Here is an 18,765-nt window from a genome sequence, read left to right as displayed (position 1 = left end):
TTTTTAAAGATTGTAAAATATTTAAAAAAATGAATACTATTACCAACGCCATCTACTGCCCACCACCAACAGTATTTTTGTCTGTAAATTACGTGCGTTCTCATGGCTGATTTGCTTTGTACCCGGAATAAATTCAAATTTCAGGGAGGGAAAAACCCTGCTACCTTCGTAAATCGCCTTCAATTTAAAAAGTCCATATGAAGACTCCTCTCGTCACAATGCGAATCGAACTGAGGTCTTTCACAATCGAAGGTGCAGTGACGGTTGTTCTTCCAGTTGCGCTACGGAGACATTTATTTTTGTCATGATTTTTTGAGGAAAGGACAAATATACTATTGTCAATGATTGGAACAAATCTGTAAATTCAACTGTTATGATAATGACTTCATGATTTCGCTGTACTAGAATGCTATTGCAAAATGGGTAGTTTTTATGACTGTCTGAGATCATTACCGTACTTTTACTCAACATTAGTAAGCAACAACAACCGTATGATGCATGTCATGTCATGTCATCTCACAAAGTGGACTGTATTCATTGTAAAAACTAGGTAGATTCGTCCTTTCGATTCCGAACAATACATATTTCAGTAAATAAACTGCCTGAAGTACATAATCTAAAAACGGCTACAGATCCAATCATATGGTAAATGACGTCATCACCGAATAAATGTGATTGCGAAACGCCTTTTTATGATTTATCTCGTCTTTAATCGCTTCCATACTTTCATAAAATATTGGCACACAGCAATACTGCGATAATTATTTCTGTGGATTGTGACAGTTTCTATTGCTGCTCACTGTTTCCTGAGAATATTCTTCTTACTTTTCAACACTAAGAATACTAGATGGCAGGATGTCACTAAATTTGCTCATGGATCACCAATATTTGGGATACTCGTATTAAAGTATCGTTTTTTTTTTTTTTACTTATCTGTGGGTATGTGCTGTTATATAATGCTTAAGTGTGGGACATGTATCGTATCACTAATTAAATATTTTGAAATTTCTGAAAATAGAATGTTACTATACACTTTATAACTGAAATGTTTGAATTGTAGTAGTGAACATCCTGGTGACAGTAATCGCAATTTGTTAAAAAAAAATATTCATCGGATACCTTTAAAAGAGTAAGTTTTATTTTATTTTATTTTAAATTTATATATATATATATATATATATATATATATATATATTCCAACCGAGTAAAAATGAATTCTGAAAATATATAGAGACATAAATTTCCTTTTAATATTGACAGTTGTCTTGGAGACTAAAGAAAAAAAAAAAAAAAACCTTATTTGAGAAAGAAAATATAGCAAATTGTTATGTTGATAATTCATTTAATGACTTTGAAAAGAACTGTGCTAGAAATATAATAATAATAATAATAGTTATTATTATTATTACATGATCCCTCCAAGGAATAATCAGTGCCCACATTAAAGCCTCTAAAAATAACAGGCCTACAAAAAAATAATACAACTTGTACACTGAATAACTCACAAATTTCAGCATCTTTCTACAGCACATTAGAAAACAATATGGAAAACATTCTTAAAGATCCAGTTAATGAAAAGTATAAGAGTATCATTAAAGCTATAAACATAACATAAAACAAAATTCATGAAAACAGCAACAAAAAAAGACTTGGAAAAATGGATTACCCCTGAAACTGAAAATTATATAGATGAAAGAAATAAAGCAAGGAAACTCTACTGCTTAAACAGGAATGAAATAAATAAAGACAAACTAGATATTTTAAATAACAAGGTCAATGAACTAATGATCAGAGACAAAGAAAATTAAATACTGCAAGGAACTTGAAAACTATAATAAAACTGGGGATACTAGACACACATTTCAAATGATAAATTATATCTGTCACCACAAAACAAAAAGAAGTGGAAATATTGTCACACATGACAGAAACAGTGGACAGCTATCAGTAAATTTGAACTTGATGAAAGAATGGAGAAACTACTTTCAAGAATTACTGAATGTTGATAATACCAACCTTCAAGTAAGCAAGTGGACCTGCATCTAAACCACCACCGCTACCAATAAATTGTGAAGACTTCACTGAAATGGAATTAAAAATAGCAATAGATCAAACCAAAGCAAGAAAGCCCCTAGGGATTGATAGAATCAGAGCAGAAGCTTTCAAATATGCTGGGTATGGGTATAATACATATTCTAATCTCCTTGCTATAATGAATTAAGCTTTAAACACTGGAATAATATTTCAACTATGAAAACAAGGCCTTATTGTCCCAATACCCAATAAAAGGCAGTCTTAATAGAATGGATAACTATAGATGCATTACTTTGCTATCAACCATAGTTAAAATCTACAACAGGATGATACTCAATAGAATAGGACCTTACTTAATGCCACTTTTAAGAAAAAAACCAAGCTGTATTTCTGAAAAAAGAATATACAGTAGAACAAATACATTGCATCAGAAGAATCATAGAAGGTTCACATGATAAAAACTTACCACTCATTTTAACCTTTATAGACTTCAAAAAAGCTTTGACCCATTAATAGAGAAGCAATGTTTAAAATACTCAGTTTCTATGGTCTACCCTCAAAAATCATACAAGCAATCTCAACACCTTATAAAGATTACAGTGCTACGGTAATCTTTAAAACAGAAACATCCGAATCCTTTCGGTTAAAACAGAGTCCTGTGAGGTAATGTACTAGCACCTTATTTGTTCTTAGTATGCTCGGACTACATCTTCCGCACCATCAACACAGAAGATCTTGGTTTTGACATTAGAACATCCACCCACACCATGCAAATAACTGATCTTAGCTTTGCTGACGATGTTTTATTTATTGATACAGAACCAACAAATGCACATAAACATCTCAATATACTAGAGGCACAAGCTAAACTTATTGGTCTGCATATCAACATCCAAAAGTCCAAAGTATGTAGAAGTAAGGATGTTATGGTTCCTTTGTATAAGGCTTTGATCAGGCCACATATGGATTACTGTGCGCAGATCTGGTCACCTGGTTTTCAAAAAGATGAAAATGTGTTGGAAAAAGTTCAGAGGCGATTGACTAAGGTGGTTTCTGGTCTCTGGAATGTAGAGTATGAAGACAGATTGACAAAATGCAATTTGCAGAAATTGGTGGATAGGAGGAGAAGGGGAGGGGTTATGATTGAGACAAAGCTGTTAAGAGGTTATTACCAGATTAATGTTGGGGAGGTTTTGCACAGAATGGGTGAGGATAGCAGTAGCACAAGAGGTCATCCCTGGAAACTGTATAAGGAGAGTGTGAGCAAGGGAGTGAGGAGCAGGTTTTTTGCATGGAGAGTGGTGAGTGATTGGAATGCATTGCCCGAGGATGTGGTGAGACAGTGAATATATTTAAGGTGCGGTATAATAAACTGTGTATAACAGTGGACCTCCCATGATGAGGTTTTTGTAATAATAATAATAATAAAGTATTCTCAATAGGTTATGAAAGCTTTATACTTCGTATCAACAATAAACTTAGAAAGAGTAAAGGACTTTCTACCTTGGATCGTACATCAGCAATACAGAAAATGATATTAGAAAACGTAAACAGCTGGCTTTAGCCTTCCATAACAACCTTCACCCCATCTGGAAATCATCATTAATATCATTAAAGACAGAATTAAGACTATACCATGCAACCAGTAGATCCATCTTCTTTTATGATTCTTAAACCTGGACAATAAGTACCAAAATAACTACAGATCTAATTAACTCCTTTGGAGCTACATGTCTCAGACTGATCCTTGGATACACTTGGATGGACCGTGTCACTAACTCTGCTGTGCTAATTCTGGCTAAGCAAGAACCACTTGTCGATATAGTCAAAAACACTACAACTCAGATGGCTTGGACATCAACTCAGATATCCGGACGTGTCACCCTTTTTGGAATCCCTCATCCTGTACAAACCGGAAGATGACATTCGCAGTAGAGGAAGACCATGCAAACAATTTTGGCAATACATATGTGAAATCATCAGTAGGCTGAACTGCAACGCTCCATCTGACATCTACCAGTTAGCTCAAGATTGAGAGACTTGGAAGACCATAATTTGCAATATTTAATTTTTAATATAAATCTCTTTACCCTTTTCTCATTGTATCATATTTTGAATAAACTATGATGACCTCCAAGGAGTCCAAAGACTCATTCTGGCAAGAGGAAAATAATTATTATAAAGGATATTATATCTGTTTATTTTTATTTATTATAAAAAGAACCTTTTGTTCTGTTATTCTGTTGTCTGTATGCAGTGCAAAATTTCCAAATTATGTACCCCTTGGCCATCTTGTAATGCCATTATGCTGAAGATTTACAACCTTTTGTGGCTAGGTTTGCTATTTAAAAAAAAATTTTAAAAAATCAATAATTTGACTTCATTCAGCCCTTTTTTATTTTTAATCATGATTCAATCCATGAAATGTAAATGTCTCTCAATTATCTAACTCTTGACATTATCTTGAAATTATCTAACTCTTGACTGTACTTCAAGCCTCCAGTAAGCAGAGTGCTTAAAATAGATATTAACAAATGTTCAAACAAAACTATTGGTCTGGTGTTTGCCACCCCTATATTCAAGAAATCAATGTCATTTTGTTTTTTAAAGTGCTTCTACAATTTTGCTATTTTTATTGCCCTCCAAACTATTCTTAAGGATTATCTTAAGCATTAAGCATTATAGTGGGGTTTGAACTCAGAGCATATTAGTTGGAAAGCAAAGATTCCATATTCTCATTCAAACAGGCTGAGAAGTGTGATGAATAATGTTTTTGTATTGTGTTGAGTACACAGCTTTCACTTAATAAAACTAAAGAGATACTGAAGAAGGAATACTAAAGAAATACTGAGTACTCTGTATGTCAGTAAAGCTCTGGGACTGGAATTTCACCACGAGTTTTGAGAGAATGTGCTAAAGAACTGACAGCTCCTTTGACCTGGCTTTTCAATGAAAGTCTGGCTACAGGAAAGGTGCCCAGGGAATGGAAGGAGGGTAAGATAGTGCCATTGCATAAGGGCAGTAGCAGACTGGAAGTGTCTAATTATAGGCCAGTTTGTGTGTCATCAGTAGTTGTTAAGATCTTGGAGAAATTAAAAAAAGAAGGACCGTATACTGTTGTGCAGATGAGGGTAATGTTATCTGTGAGAGTGAACATGGATTTGTTAAGGGGCGCTCTTGTTTTAGTGATATGCTAGCCTTTTATAATAAAGTTACAAGAGTTACAAGATGAGGGAAAGGCATATACTACCATTTTCTTGGATTTAGCGAAGGCATTTGACAGGGTGCCACATGATAAGATGATATTTAAGTTGCAGCACATGGGTTTGATGTCAGGTTGGTCAACTGGATTCAAGATTGGCTGTCCAATATATCAGAGAGTTGTGTATGGTGGAGCAGTTTCAAGGAGACAGGTTGCAAGTGGGATCCCACAGGGCTCAATACTGGGGCCTATATTGTTTAACCTTTTTATCAATAATATTGTCAGTGGATTGCAGAGGGTTATTCAGTTATTATTATTATTATTATTATTATTCAGGCCTCCATGCAGTCAAAAGACTCATCGTGGGAGGTCCTTCCTAAAAACATAGTCTGTCAAGATTCATCGAGGGGAGGTCCCCCCTTAAGAAATATATAAAGTCTATCATACCACTCCTTAAACTCATTGACCGTTCTCGCTCTCACCTCTCCATCAGGCAATGCATTCCACGGTTCAACCACCCTCCACGCAAAGAAACCACCCCTCGCCCTCTTGCTCACAGATTCCTTTCGTAACTTCGAGGGATGGCCTCTTGTCATCACTCCTTCCCGCTGTTCAACCAAGTGAAAGACTCCCCAGTGTCAACCTTGTAACCACCTCTCAACAGTTTAAAAGTCTCAATCATATCACCTCTCCTTCTATCCACCAAACTCTGCAGTCCACATTCCCTCAGCCGATCCTCATAACTATCCTTGTACATTCCTGAAACCATCTTTGTCATCCGTCTTTGTATCCTTTCCACAGTTAATTTATCCCCTTCAAATCCTGGGGACCAAAACTGAAAACAATAGTCTAAGTGTGGTCTGATCAGAGACTTATACAACGGAATGATGACCCTTTTATCTCTGCAGGTCAGTGTCCTTCTCATAATTGCAGCAATCCTCTGTGTTACCTTCACCACCTTTGCAATATGTCCCCTAAATTTCAGGTTTCTATCAATCATCAACCCCAGATCTCTTGTCTCCCCTACTTCCTCCAGTATAACTCCTCACATAGAGAATTCAGCATCCTATCGATGTTTCCCAAACCTCAGGACCTTACATTTTGCTGCATTAAACTGACACCCCCATTCATTTGCCCATTATCTAGCTTATTCAAATCCTCTTGCAGGGCTACCACATCTACCATTACTAATAATCCTTCCCAGCTTCGCATCATCTGCAAACAACTGAATATCCCCTGCAATCCACTGGCAATGTCATTGATATAAAGGTTAAACAATATAGGTCCTGGTACTGAGCCCTGTGGGACCCCACTTGTAACCCTCTGCCTCCTTGAAACTGCTCCACCATACACAACACTCTGATACCTATCAGACAGCCAATCCTGAATCCAGTTGACCAATCTGACATCCAGACCCATGTGCTGCAACTTAAATATCAGCTTATCATGTGCCACCCTGTCAAATGCCTTTGCTAAGTCTAAGAAAATTGCAGTATGTACCTTTCCCTCATCTAATGTTCTTGTAGCTTTATTATAAAGGGCTAGCATATTGCTAAAACAAGAGCGCCCTTTCACAAATCCATGTTGACTCTCACAGATAACATTACCCTCATCTGCCCAATGCTGTATACAGTCCCTCACTACTTTCTCCAGTCTTGAGGTTTGATGATAAATGATATAGGAAATAACCTGAAAGGAAATATTCAGTTGTTTGCCAATGATGCAAAATTAGATACAATAATAGTTAATCAAGTTGATGTGGTGAGCTTGCAAGACGATTTAAATAGGCTATCAGTATGGGCAAAAGATAATGTGTGTCAGTTGGTTTATAGGAGAAAAAGAGGGGATATGGTAGAAACATATAAGTTGTTTAAAGGGTTTTTTATGATTGATGCAGGGGAAATGTTTCAGCACTTTGCTAGAGAGGCCAGAACAAGAGGTTATCCTTGGAAGTTGAATAAAGGTGTGGTTAGTAGGGGTATGAGAACTAAGTTTTTTGCTTGGTGAGTTGTGAATGAGTAGAATGGGTTTCCATAGTCAGTCATGAGTGCTTTGTCTGTTATTCAAGGCGAGGTATGATAGATTGTGTGGATAGTTTGGGTTTCCCGCAATGAGTCTTCAGACGCCATGGAAGTTCCCGTACAATAATAATAATAATATGTAACATGGTGCATGGTAGTATTAAAACATTGGGTGAAGAGATAGAGATGCGTGAAAATGAGGATAAAGAACTGTAGCACAACCTAGGTACGAATTCAGCAATAGAAACAGGTGGAATATCACCACTTCGGGAATGCTCATTCTAACTGGTTAGGCCCTTGACATGTTTGTATAACTTTAGTCTCAGCCTCAGAAAATATACCACAATAATGGAAAGAATGTATGACAGATCCATTGTAAGAGTGGTGCAAGAACCAACGTATATAACTACCAACCTGTTAGTATCTCTAGTGTGGTGGTGAAGAATTTAGAGAAGTTAGTAAGAACTTGCATACAGAAATGGGTTGATATATAAGCTGTACTTTGCAAATAACAGCATGGGTTTACTAAAGGGGAGGATATGATTTAGCAGTTTGGTCACATTTTATAAGTGTTATGGCTGAGTTAGACAAAGGGAATGGATACACTGTCACATTGTTGGTCTTTGCTAAGTCATTTGATAGAATACCACAAAGGCTGTTGCAACTGGAGAATACAGGATTTGAATATATCAACTCCTAACCTGGATAAGTAGATGGTTGACAAACAAGTATATCAGAAAGTGCTACATGGTGGGTGTAAATCAGATTTACACCTACCAGTCAGATTTAAGGTGTCATCAGTTGTGTACCACAGGGATCAGTCCCTGAACCATAGTTGTTCAATCTTCATATTAATGATATTGGGAAGGATCTGACAGGAGATGTTCAGTTCTTTGCTGAGGATGAAAATATAGGCAGGAAAATCAGGATGCTACTGTTATCCAGCATTTACAGAATTATTTGAATAGGCTGGAAATATGGGTAAATGATAATGGCCGTCTATTAAATGTTAGTAAGTGCAAAGTTATGCACTTTGGTGTGATGAGATTTTCAGTGGCAGTACTGTCGACAGGGTGTAGCATAGAGGCAGCCTGCCTTACGGCGCGGCTTAATAAGGGCGCTCCTTCGCTACACTAACAGGAACTGTTAGCGTAGCAAGTGAGGAGAGAAGTTTTTCCAAGCTTAAACTGATTAAAAATTATTTGCGAACAGCAATGATCCAAGAAAGATTGGTTGGTCTAGCAACTATATCGATAGAGGCTGACATGGCTTATAATTTAAATTTGGAAGAGCTTATAAACAGTTGTATTGCGCAATATCCCCGTAGAGCAAACATTTATTTAATATTATTATGATTATTATATAATTGTTTCACATTAATATTTCTCTTGTAATAAAAACAAAATAGCAATTGGAGATATTCTTATATTTTTGTCTTATAATCCATCAAGGGTGATATTTAATTGTTTGCCTCAGGGCGTGACCTAATCTGGGGACAGCTCTGTTCAGTGGTATATTATATTGGCAGAGTTATGCTGCAAGAAACTGAGGCTAAAGATCTTGGTGTGATGATGGATAGGAATTTGAAGTTCAAAAGTTGTATAGTAAAAATTACAAATACAACTCAGAGGATAATTGCAATGTCAAAACAAAATTGACATGTAAGAATAAGAAAATCATTTTGCATCTTCACAAGATCTTGACTAGACCACCTGGACTATGCTATGCAGATTTGGTCTCGTGTCTCAGAGGGAACAAAGAAGCAGATAGGGCTTCCTTGTTTCCTCTGAGACAGCCATCTTCTGGATTTCCTCTGAGATAGACATCTTCTGCAAAGAAGAGTTACAGAGATGATATTGGGATCATGGAATGTACATTATAAGGATACATTGAGAGTATGTGGACTGCAGACCCTGGTAAGTAAGAGAAAGAGGAGTGATATGATAGAGATCTACAAACTTCTGAATGGATGTTATGGAATATTGTCTGATGAAATTTTTCACTATATGGAAGGTGGGAACATGGAGACATCTGTGGAAGTTAAATTTATTTGCACTTAAGAAAAAAGACAAGAGCTAAGTTACTCTTTCATAGAGCAGTAGGTGAGTGAAATAGTTTGCCTGACGAAGTGGTGAGTGCCTCTAGTGTGAATGTGTTAGAGAAGCTATGATAGCTGCTGTGTATGACCTCCCTCTAAGTTCTTGACTCCCTGGAAATCGCAGATAATAATATAACTTTTTTTTTCTTTTGCAGCTCATGCTTAATGATTCTCTTCATTTCTCGGGGAAAGGCTTAGATGTTGGTTATGCACTTTTTACTAAATAATTTAAGGAAATTACAACATCAACTAGGATATACATTAAAATAAATTTTAATATACTTCAATATTTTGGCAACGTCACGTTGCCATTTTCAAGAAACTTAAGAACAAGACACGTGCACGCAGGCACAACAAACAGTAAGTGAGGAAGAAGCAGGAGGCTATTATTTCTCCTAAAGTCCTGATGATGCCCCTAGCGGGCAATGTTGGTATTCTTGGGCTGAAGGTCTTCTGATGTAGGTTTCCCAAATTTGAGGCAGTCTCATACAGCCAAATTTGTTGAGGTTTGGATTGTTTCTTACGGCTGAAGCTGATTTCATGAAAAGCCTTTCATATTTGTATTTACTATGGTGTATTATCATGACTTTCTTCCACCGTATTCTATGGCAGGTATCCAGCACATGGTCAGCAAGACCAGAGTGGCTGTATTGGTGAAACCGGATGTAGTCCTTGTGTTCTGAAATTCTGATATTTGCTGCTGTCCTGTCTGTTTGGCCAAAGTATGACAGCTTACAGCTGCAAGGGACCTGGTATACACCAGGTAGGTCTAGGGGGGGGGGGTGTTGGTCTTTAGTAGAGCAGATAAGAGATGCCAATTTTTTATATGGTCTGTAATGAGAAGTTAAGTCATGTTTTTTTAGAATTTTTGTAATTCTCAAAATCCTCGGATATAGTGATGGAAGGAGCCTTTCAGCAGGCTCCTTAAGAAGGTCACTTCTTGGCCTGTGGAAATCACTAACAAATTAAAACCATTTAACTCCATACCCCCCCCCCCCCAGTATTTATGGACTCCCAAAAATACATAAGGAAAATGTGCCATTATGTTCCATAGTGGATGGCATTGATTCCCCCACATACAAACTAGCTAAACATTTGGCCAAAGCTCTCTCACACTATACTGGCAACACACCTTTACACATAAAAAACTCGGCCCACTTCAAAGCCGACATAGAAAACCTTACACTCAAATACACTGACATAATTGTCAGTTTTGATGTCTCCTCCTTATTCACAAATGTCCCACTCAAAGAATCCTTAGAGCTAATCCAAGCTAAATTTCCTCCCGATATCACAGCCCTATTTCAGTTCACAATGAACTCAGGCTATTTTGTTTGGCAAGGAAAATTCTACAAACAAATAGAGGGGACAGCCATGGGTTCTCCACTCTCCCCACCCTTGGCCAACTTTTATATGAAGACTTTTGAAGAGAAAGCCTTAAACTCTTCCCCACAAAAACTAACCATTTGGCTTCACCATGTTGATGATGTGTTCGCTATTTGGAAAATAGCGAAGAAAAAAACAACTGCCTTCCTTTCTTAAACACACTAGTCACCCGCCAGCCTGATGGAACCTTGGTTTTCTCAGTCTATAGAAAACCCATCCATACAGTTAGATACATTCACCAACAATCTCACCACCCCTCCTCGCAACAATATGGAGTCATTAAGAAACTACACAACAGCACTAAACTTATCTGTTCAAATGACAATGCCCTAACCACAGAACTAAACCACATTCTCAACACTTTCTCAGCCAATGGCTACCCCACTCCAAAAAATATTGAAACCAGTAAACCACAACCCCCCCCCCCCTCACAACAAGGAGTACTCTAAATCCATCACCATACCCTATATCCGAGGCACCTCGGAAAAAATTGCAAAAATTCTAAAAAAACATCACTTAACTTCTTGTTACACACCATATAAAAAATTGGCATCCCTTATCTGCTCTACTAAAGACCAACCTCCCCCCCCCCCTAGACCTACCTGGTGTATACCAGGTCCCTTGCAGCTGTAAACTGTCCTACTTTGGCCAAACAGGCAGAACAGCAAATATCAGAATTTCAGAACACAAGGACTACATCCGGTTTCATCAATACAGCCACTCTGGTCTTGCTGACCATGCGCTGGATACCTGCCATAGAATACGGTGGAAGAAAGCCATGATAATACACCATAGTAAATACAAATATGAAATGCTTTTCATGTAATCAGCTTCAGCCCTAAGAAATAATCCAAACCCCAACAAATTTGGCTGCATGAGACTGCCTCAAATTTGGGAAACCTACATCAGAAGACCTTCTGCCCAATCGCCCAAGAATAGTAACATTGCCCATTAGGGGCACCATTAGGACTTTAGGAGAAATAATAGCTTCCTGCTTCTTCCTCGCTTACTGTTTGTTGTGCCCCTGCATGCACGTGTCTTGTTCTTAAGTTTCTTGAAAATAGCATGAAGTTGCCGAAATATTGAGGTATATTAAAATTTATTTTAATGTATATCCTAGTTGACGTTGTAATTTCCTTAAATTATTTATTAAAAAATTCTATTCATTTGTTTAATTTCCCCACAATTTATCCTTCTAACTCCAGGTTCTTCTATCTCTACTTTCCTTAACTATCCCTTGTCTCTTTCCTGTATATTATTAACTTTCTTCCCTTTCAGTTCCTTAAGCTATGCCACTGCTCCAAGCTACCTCTTCTTTTAACCACCATGTAGTTCCACATATACCATTTTTAATTGATAATTCCACATACCTAGCCACCTCCCAGCTCAAAAGTGCATGATTACTCTTCAGCATCATTGCATTCTTTTTTTGTCTGCTACATACACACACATACACCAATATTTATTATATTCAAATTCCCATTCCATTTTGAACAATAAGAAATCAGCATCTTAATTTAATATTTTCAGCATACATTGTTTTATTGATTGATATTAAATTAATACCATATATGAAAATGGTTTCAGAACTTTGAAGCGGTCAAAAAAATAAAATAAAATAAAAAATACACAGCATTAATTGAAACTAAAATACCATACCTGAAACAAATTCAAGTTGAAGAGAGAAATCTGCTTTCTTTCTTTCTTATTCAAGTAGCTTCCTCAATGCAAGGGTGCAGCACCATGTGTCCTTCTAGTTCTTTCTGTTGGCATCTGTTCTTTTTTGTTTCAGCTTAGTCACGTGATCCTGTCCTTGATCTTATATCATCAAACCATGTCCTTTTTTTTTTACCTCTTGATCCTCTTCCCATAATCTTTCCTTCTAAAGCTGTCCTCTGTCCTGCTGATCCCCTCAATATATGTCCTGTCTGTCTCATCTTTCTCTGGATCATTTCCAGCAATAAAGATTTCTGTGTTTTCGTTCTCTGTAGCACTTCTGCATTTATCACATGAGATTTTCAGGGCTCTTCTGTAGCACCACATTTTAAAGGCCACATCTATTGTCATATTCTCTTCTTGAATACCCAGGTCTCACTTCCATATGTGAAATCTGGCCAAACTAATGTTCTTATCATTCCCTTCTTTGGCTCTATACCCACAGAACTTCTGAGCAGATCTTTATTATTCTTTATATGCTCAGAACTTCTGAGTAGATCTTTATTAGAACTGCCATAGCTAACGATACCTTCTGGTATCGTTAGCTATGGCAGTTCTTTTTTTTATTTCTTTATCTTCTTTTCCATCTGCTATGAAGTAGGTACCTAAATATTTGTATTCTGTTATATGCTGAATTTTTATATTGTTTATGAATATTGTTTGCCTCAGATCTATTTTCTTTCGAGATTCAGATAAATTTTGTCTTTTTTTTTTGCATTTAAATGTAGACCAAAATATTTACCTTCTTCAGTTAGTAGGTGCAGTAATTCGATTAATTTGTTTCTGTTTTCTGCATTTAGAATGGTATCATCAGCATAACTAAGATTGCTGTATTTTATACCATTGATACCGATTCCTATAATTTGTTTTTCAAGCTTTTTCATCACTGTCTCACTGTAAATATTAAATAGGTTTGGTGAAAGGATGCAGCCCTGTCTAACTCCTGTTTTTATTTTCACTTCAGCAGTCTCAGAGTTAAGCAGCTGCATTTTCTGCTTGGAGAAAAACATTTTTATAAGTTTATGTACATGATCTTCTAAGTCTAATTTTTCTAGAATATTAAACAGTTTATTGTGTTTTACTAGATCAAAGGCTTTCTGAAAGTCTAAGAAGCATATGTATATATTCTGTTCCTTTCAAGTAATCTTTCCAGTAATATTTTCAGTTCCAGGATAGCATTAATGGTTCCCATTCCTCTTCTGAAGCATTTCTATTGTTCATTTAGTTCAACAGTTAAGGCTCTTTCAATTTCTTTGTTAACAGTGGTTAAAATGATTTTAGATGCATGAGAGATTAGGCTGACAGTTCTATAATTCTCACAATTTTGGGCATTATTTATCTTTGGAATTGGTATGCGATGTTGTAAAAGATTTGGGTAATTCTATTGTTTTATAGATGTGCTGAATGATGTTCACTAAGTAGATATTGTTGTAACCAGTCGAAGCTTTCAGCAGTTCTGCAGGGATGTTATCACACCCAGGGGATTTATTATTTTATTATTAGGAAGATTCTTAATTAAGTATTGTATCTCATTTCTTTAATAAATTTAGTTTAATCCTTTATCCAAGTGTGAGCAAACAAAGTTGGCACCTGAAAGTATCTTCAGGACTGGGGTAAGGTGGTACAACACTGGACAACTCGTTGCAAAGGTGGAGCAAGCTAATATCACTGCTATCTCTGTATCTCCCATAATGCAAAACACACCTCCTTGCGGATATGTATAATGTTATGCATTAAGGGAAGGGCCACTACCCAGAATAGTTTCAACCTTTATTGAGGTCTCTTCAGTGGGAGCCAGGCCCAATTGGAGATACCAGGCAGAAGCATTAGCAAGGTCATCTCTACCTATAGGAGTTGCCAAACGGTGTGCCACCTTTTTATTAAATTACTCTGGATTTAGAGAAAGATGTTGAAAGTTTATTTTTCACTTGGTTAGACTATAATAAATTTAGTTTAATCCTTTATCCAAGTGTGAGCAAACAAAGTTTGTGCCTGAAAGTATCTTCAGGACTGGGGTAAGGTGGTACAACACAGGGCAACTCCTTGCAAAGGTGGAGCAAACTAACATCACTCCTATCTCAGTATCTCCGATAATGCAAAATGCATTTCCTTGCAGATATGTATAATGTTATGCATTAAGGGAAGGGCCACTACCCAGACTAGTTTCGACCTTTATTGAGGTCTCTTCAGTGGGAGCCAGGCCCAATTGGAGATACCAGGCAGAAGCATTAGCAAGGCCATCTCTACCTATAGGAGTTGCCAAACAGTGTGCCACCTTTTTATTAAATTACTCAGGATTTAGAGAAAGATGTTGAAAGTTTATTTTTCACTTGGGTAGACTATAATAAATTTAGTTTAATCCTTATGTCTAATCCTTATGTTTAATCCTCAGTATCTCCCATTATGGGGAATACTGAGATAGGAGTGATGTTAGCTTGCTCCACATTTGCAACGAGTTGCCCGGTGTTGTATCTCATTTTTTGTAGGTAGAGTGATATCTGTCGCTGCACATAACCTAAGTTGTCGTAAATCGTTGCTCATGCTCTCATCATCATCATAAAGATTTGATAAATATTCCACCCATCTCATTATCAACGATTATGTTTCCCTCTTTGCCGTTGATGTTGTTAGATTGCGATCATTTTGCCTTTCCATTAAGTTCTTTCACTTCCAAGAATGCTTCTCTGGATTTGTTCTTTTTTTTGTAACACTTCTATCTCGGTGCATCCATTCTTCTTTCAGTCTCCTCCATAATTGTTTGATTCTCTTAACCATTGTTTTATAATCTTAATCTTTCTTCTTTATTTGCTCTTCTTTTCCTTATTGCTCTTTCATCGATAAGGCTAATTACTTCTTGCGTTATCCATGGTTTTTTCTTTCTTTCTTCGTGTTTACTGATGTGGTTCTCAGCAGAAGTCATGATAGCTGTTTGTAGTTTATTCCATTGGGAAGGTGCTTTCATTTTGTAACTGTGAAGCCAGTACTCCATTGAAGTAATGCTTATTGAGCAAAATATAGTCTGATTTTTATATCTTCCATCAGGACTTTCCCAGGTGTATCTTGCTGCTGGTTTTTATTCAGTAACCAACGCTTATTGAGCAAAATATAGTCTGAATTTTATATCTTCCATTAGTACTTTCCCAGGTGTATCTTGCTGTTGGTTTTTATTCAAAGTAAGTGTTAGTTATGACGAGACTGTGTTTGTTGCAGAATTCAACTAATTTTTGTTCCTCTCTCATTCTGAATTCTAAGTCCAAATGGTCCCACATGTGTAGATGTTTTCTCTGACCCAACTTTTGCATTCCAGTCGCCCATAACACAAATTACTCGATTTTTCTTGCCTCTAGCTACCTTTATACACCTTTATGCTTTCTTTACAAAACATTATTTTCTTAGCATCACAAACTTCCTTTTATAAGGCAGACAACACACATGTGAGTATTGATATACTTTGTATGTTCAGTTCAGTCAAAACATTGACCACCCTAATTATTTCACAATTGACCATTCTATCGTGTCAGGTGGCACTGTATCACAATGAAAACTAGTACAGTATATTCAGTACTAGAGGTTTGTGATGTTCTGTTGATTTGAAGTTGCTGATCTCACAGACTTGGAAAAATGGCAAAATTGTAGAATATGACATGAAGGTCGACAGTGTCCAGGAAACTCAATGTTGTAGATTGTTTGCAGAATGTTGTATCTAAGCTGTTCCAAAAGTGGAAGAATTCTGGGCAAAATAGCAGTTGCGAGGCTATCGGTGGATTGCTGCATCTCATCACTGTTTGCGGTGAATTCTGGTTATTCTTTCTTATGCATGTTCATAGATCAAAAACTTGAATGACTGACCAAGATATTTAACTAGGGAACAAGATAGTGTTCCCAGACCACAATCCAATGTACCTTCCCAGTATGGGTGTTTATTAGGTACTCATACTTAGGCCTAATCATTAAAGACTACATCTATAATTTGCATCAGAAACATCATTGAAGACTGAAGAAAGTTTCCTATTCAGATGAAACTTGTTTACTATTGTGGTCAATAGGCAGAGGATTAGGCAAAAATTTTGGGAAAGGAATCATCCTGATGGCGTAGTCGTACAGGCAAGAGGAGCAGTGTTATGGTATGGATGATAATTTCTTGGAGCCCTGATTCCCCATAGTTCATAGTATGGTCTCTATCCACAATGGATAGGTACAAAGTACCTGTCCATTGTGGTACCACAACATGCCATGTTGTGGGTATTGTTCAAGAATGGTTCACTAAACGTGACAGTGAATTTCAGGTGTTAACATGTCTGCCAGAATTGTATCTCATAGAACATCTCTGGAATTATATGGATTGCAAGATCTGGTGTTTAAATCCTCCACCCCAAATACTTAAGAATATATACAGAAAACAATCTTGACGATGTAGTGTGGCATACCTCTTACAACATTCAAAGGGATTTTATAGAATCCATGCCACAATCTTAGAGTCCACAGCAGCAGTCCTTGCAGCAGGGGGGGGTACAAATATTTGGACAGTGGTCATAATAATTTGAGTGAATTGGGTATATACATATCATGAGAGTCCTAAAATTGTTGAATTTAAATTATGGTAATGTATGTAATATGTGTGTTAATATCTCAAATATGAAATAATGTTTGATTTGATGATATGTGTATGTGTGTTTGTTATTACTGTTTGATTTTTTTTTCCCTTTTTTATTTGTAGGGAATAAAGAGAAGAAATAAAACATTAGAGTCAAGGACAATGGATATAGCTATTAAAACTTGCATTAAATTTAAAAATTAGTAGTCAGTTTAGTGAATATCTCAGCATAAAATGTCTGCTGATGAAACTAGCCGAGAAACTGTTTTGCAAAAAGAAAGTCTCTGTGTGTATAAAAAAGAAATGCAGGATGATGATGATAATTCAGTCTTAAAGGATCTTAAAAAAGAGGTATCCACTATAGACCCAAGTATTACTGAATATAGTTACAGAAAGTCAAGTGAAACAGAAGGAAGAGTTCATGACAGTCAAAAACACTTCCAATGTGAAACATGTGGCAAAACATTCTCAAGATTAGATCACTTAAATACACATTTAGTAACTCATAATCCAGAGAGAGAGCGATCTTTCTTATGCTCAACTTGTGGCAGAGGATTTTCTTTTTTATATACTCTCAGAAGACATTTGAGAGTTCATACTCAAGAGAAACCATTCTCTTGTGAAATATGTGGCAAGGCATTTGCACAGGCAAGTAATCTAAGAACACACATGTTAGTACATACTCAGGAGAAGCCTTATATGTGTCAAATATGTGGCAAAAGATTTACACAGTCACCAAATCTAAAAACACATTTATTAGTTTGCCCTCGTGAGAAACACTTATGTAAAATATGTGGCATGGAATTTTTAAGACCAAGTAGTCTAAAAGCACACTTGCCACTTCATACAAAGATAAAACCCTTCTCTTGTACAACCTGTGGCAAGACATTTTCTAGATCAGGCAACTTAAAATCTCATTTTTTATTTCATAATCAGTAATTTCACTTCCCCTTTGACTCTTCATAAAGGAATGGTATTTCAGATTACCAAAGAGTATGTGCTAGTCTTGAAAAACACAGTTTCTGGTGATTAAGAAAATTTTTGAAATCGGATAACTGAAAAAGGCCCTGTAATTCACTCTGGGATGAATTCCTTCCTTTGTTGCATGACAGATATGAAGTTTTTAGAAATAGCAACCCTTAATACATGTCTTGGAATCTGAACCACCCAACATGAATATAACTGAAGTATTTACATTGTATACAAAGCTTTAAGCATAGAGAGGCAGAGGACTGTTCAATGCATAGGTCTCATACGAGCATTTTGTAAATTTATTATATACAAATATATATATATATATATTACTTATTGCTATTTTTTGTCAATTTATTTTTCAAATTTTCAGTTAAAAATTTTATATGTTATTTGAAATAGTTGCATACTAAATTAGAAGAATGTTCATGTTTTCATTATAACATCAGGTGCGAGAGGAAGGGTGTGCACACACACACAATGCTCTATTTTCAAAAACATTTTTTTAACTTAATAGCTATTATACACTCAATGGACAAAACATTAGAGATAGGAGTGATGGGAAGTTGACTCCGGCATTCTCCCCCATGCAGAGTGAAACATACCCAACCCAAAATGAACCCATACAGTAAATAGCAGCCTTTGGGCTTCCCAACCGTGTATCACAATTGACGAATATGGATAAATGTAGTGATCTTAGTGACTTTGATTGAGGGCATATTATTGGTGCAAGACAGATGGG

The 18,765-nt window shown here is 36.5% G+C and overlaps 1 protein-coding gene across 1 annotated transcript; it reads left to right on the top strand.

The window, feature by feature from the left end:
* Positions 1-271: 271 nt before the first annotated feature.
* On the top strand, positions 272-18,350 carry LOC150098533 (uncharacterized). The gene is made up of 2 exons (XM_090405539.1): positions 272-1,129; positions 17,175-18,350. Exon 2 carries the CDS (start codon positions 17,286-17,288, stop codon positions 17,988-17,990), a length of 705 nt encoding a protein of 234 aa, XP_090261665.1. The 5' UTR covers positions 272-1,129; positions 17,175-17,285; the 3' UTR covers positions 17,991-18,350.
* The last annotated feature ends 415 nt before the right edge of the window (positions 18,351-18,765 follow it).

Source organism: Typopeltis vanoorti, chromosome 15 (genome assembly GCF_054136105.1).
Source record: "Typopeltis vanoorti isolate ZY-2024b chromosome 15, IOZ_Tvanoo_1.0, whole genome shotgun sequence".
NCBI classification, from domain to species: Eukaryota; Metazoa; Arthropoda; class Arachnida; order Uropygi; family Thelyphonidae; genus Typopeltis; species Typopeltis vanoorti.
The sequence above is the reverse complement of the archived record's forward strand: the minus strand, read 5'-3'. Positions and strand labels throughout refer to the sequence as shown.

What these genes read in the sequence shown, in the direction of transcription:
- LOC150098533 (XM_090405539.1), top strand. Translation starts at nt 17,286, where the DNA reads ATGTCTGCTGATGAAACTAGCCGAGAAACTGTTTTGCAAAAAGAAAGT.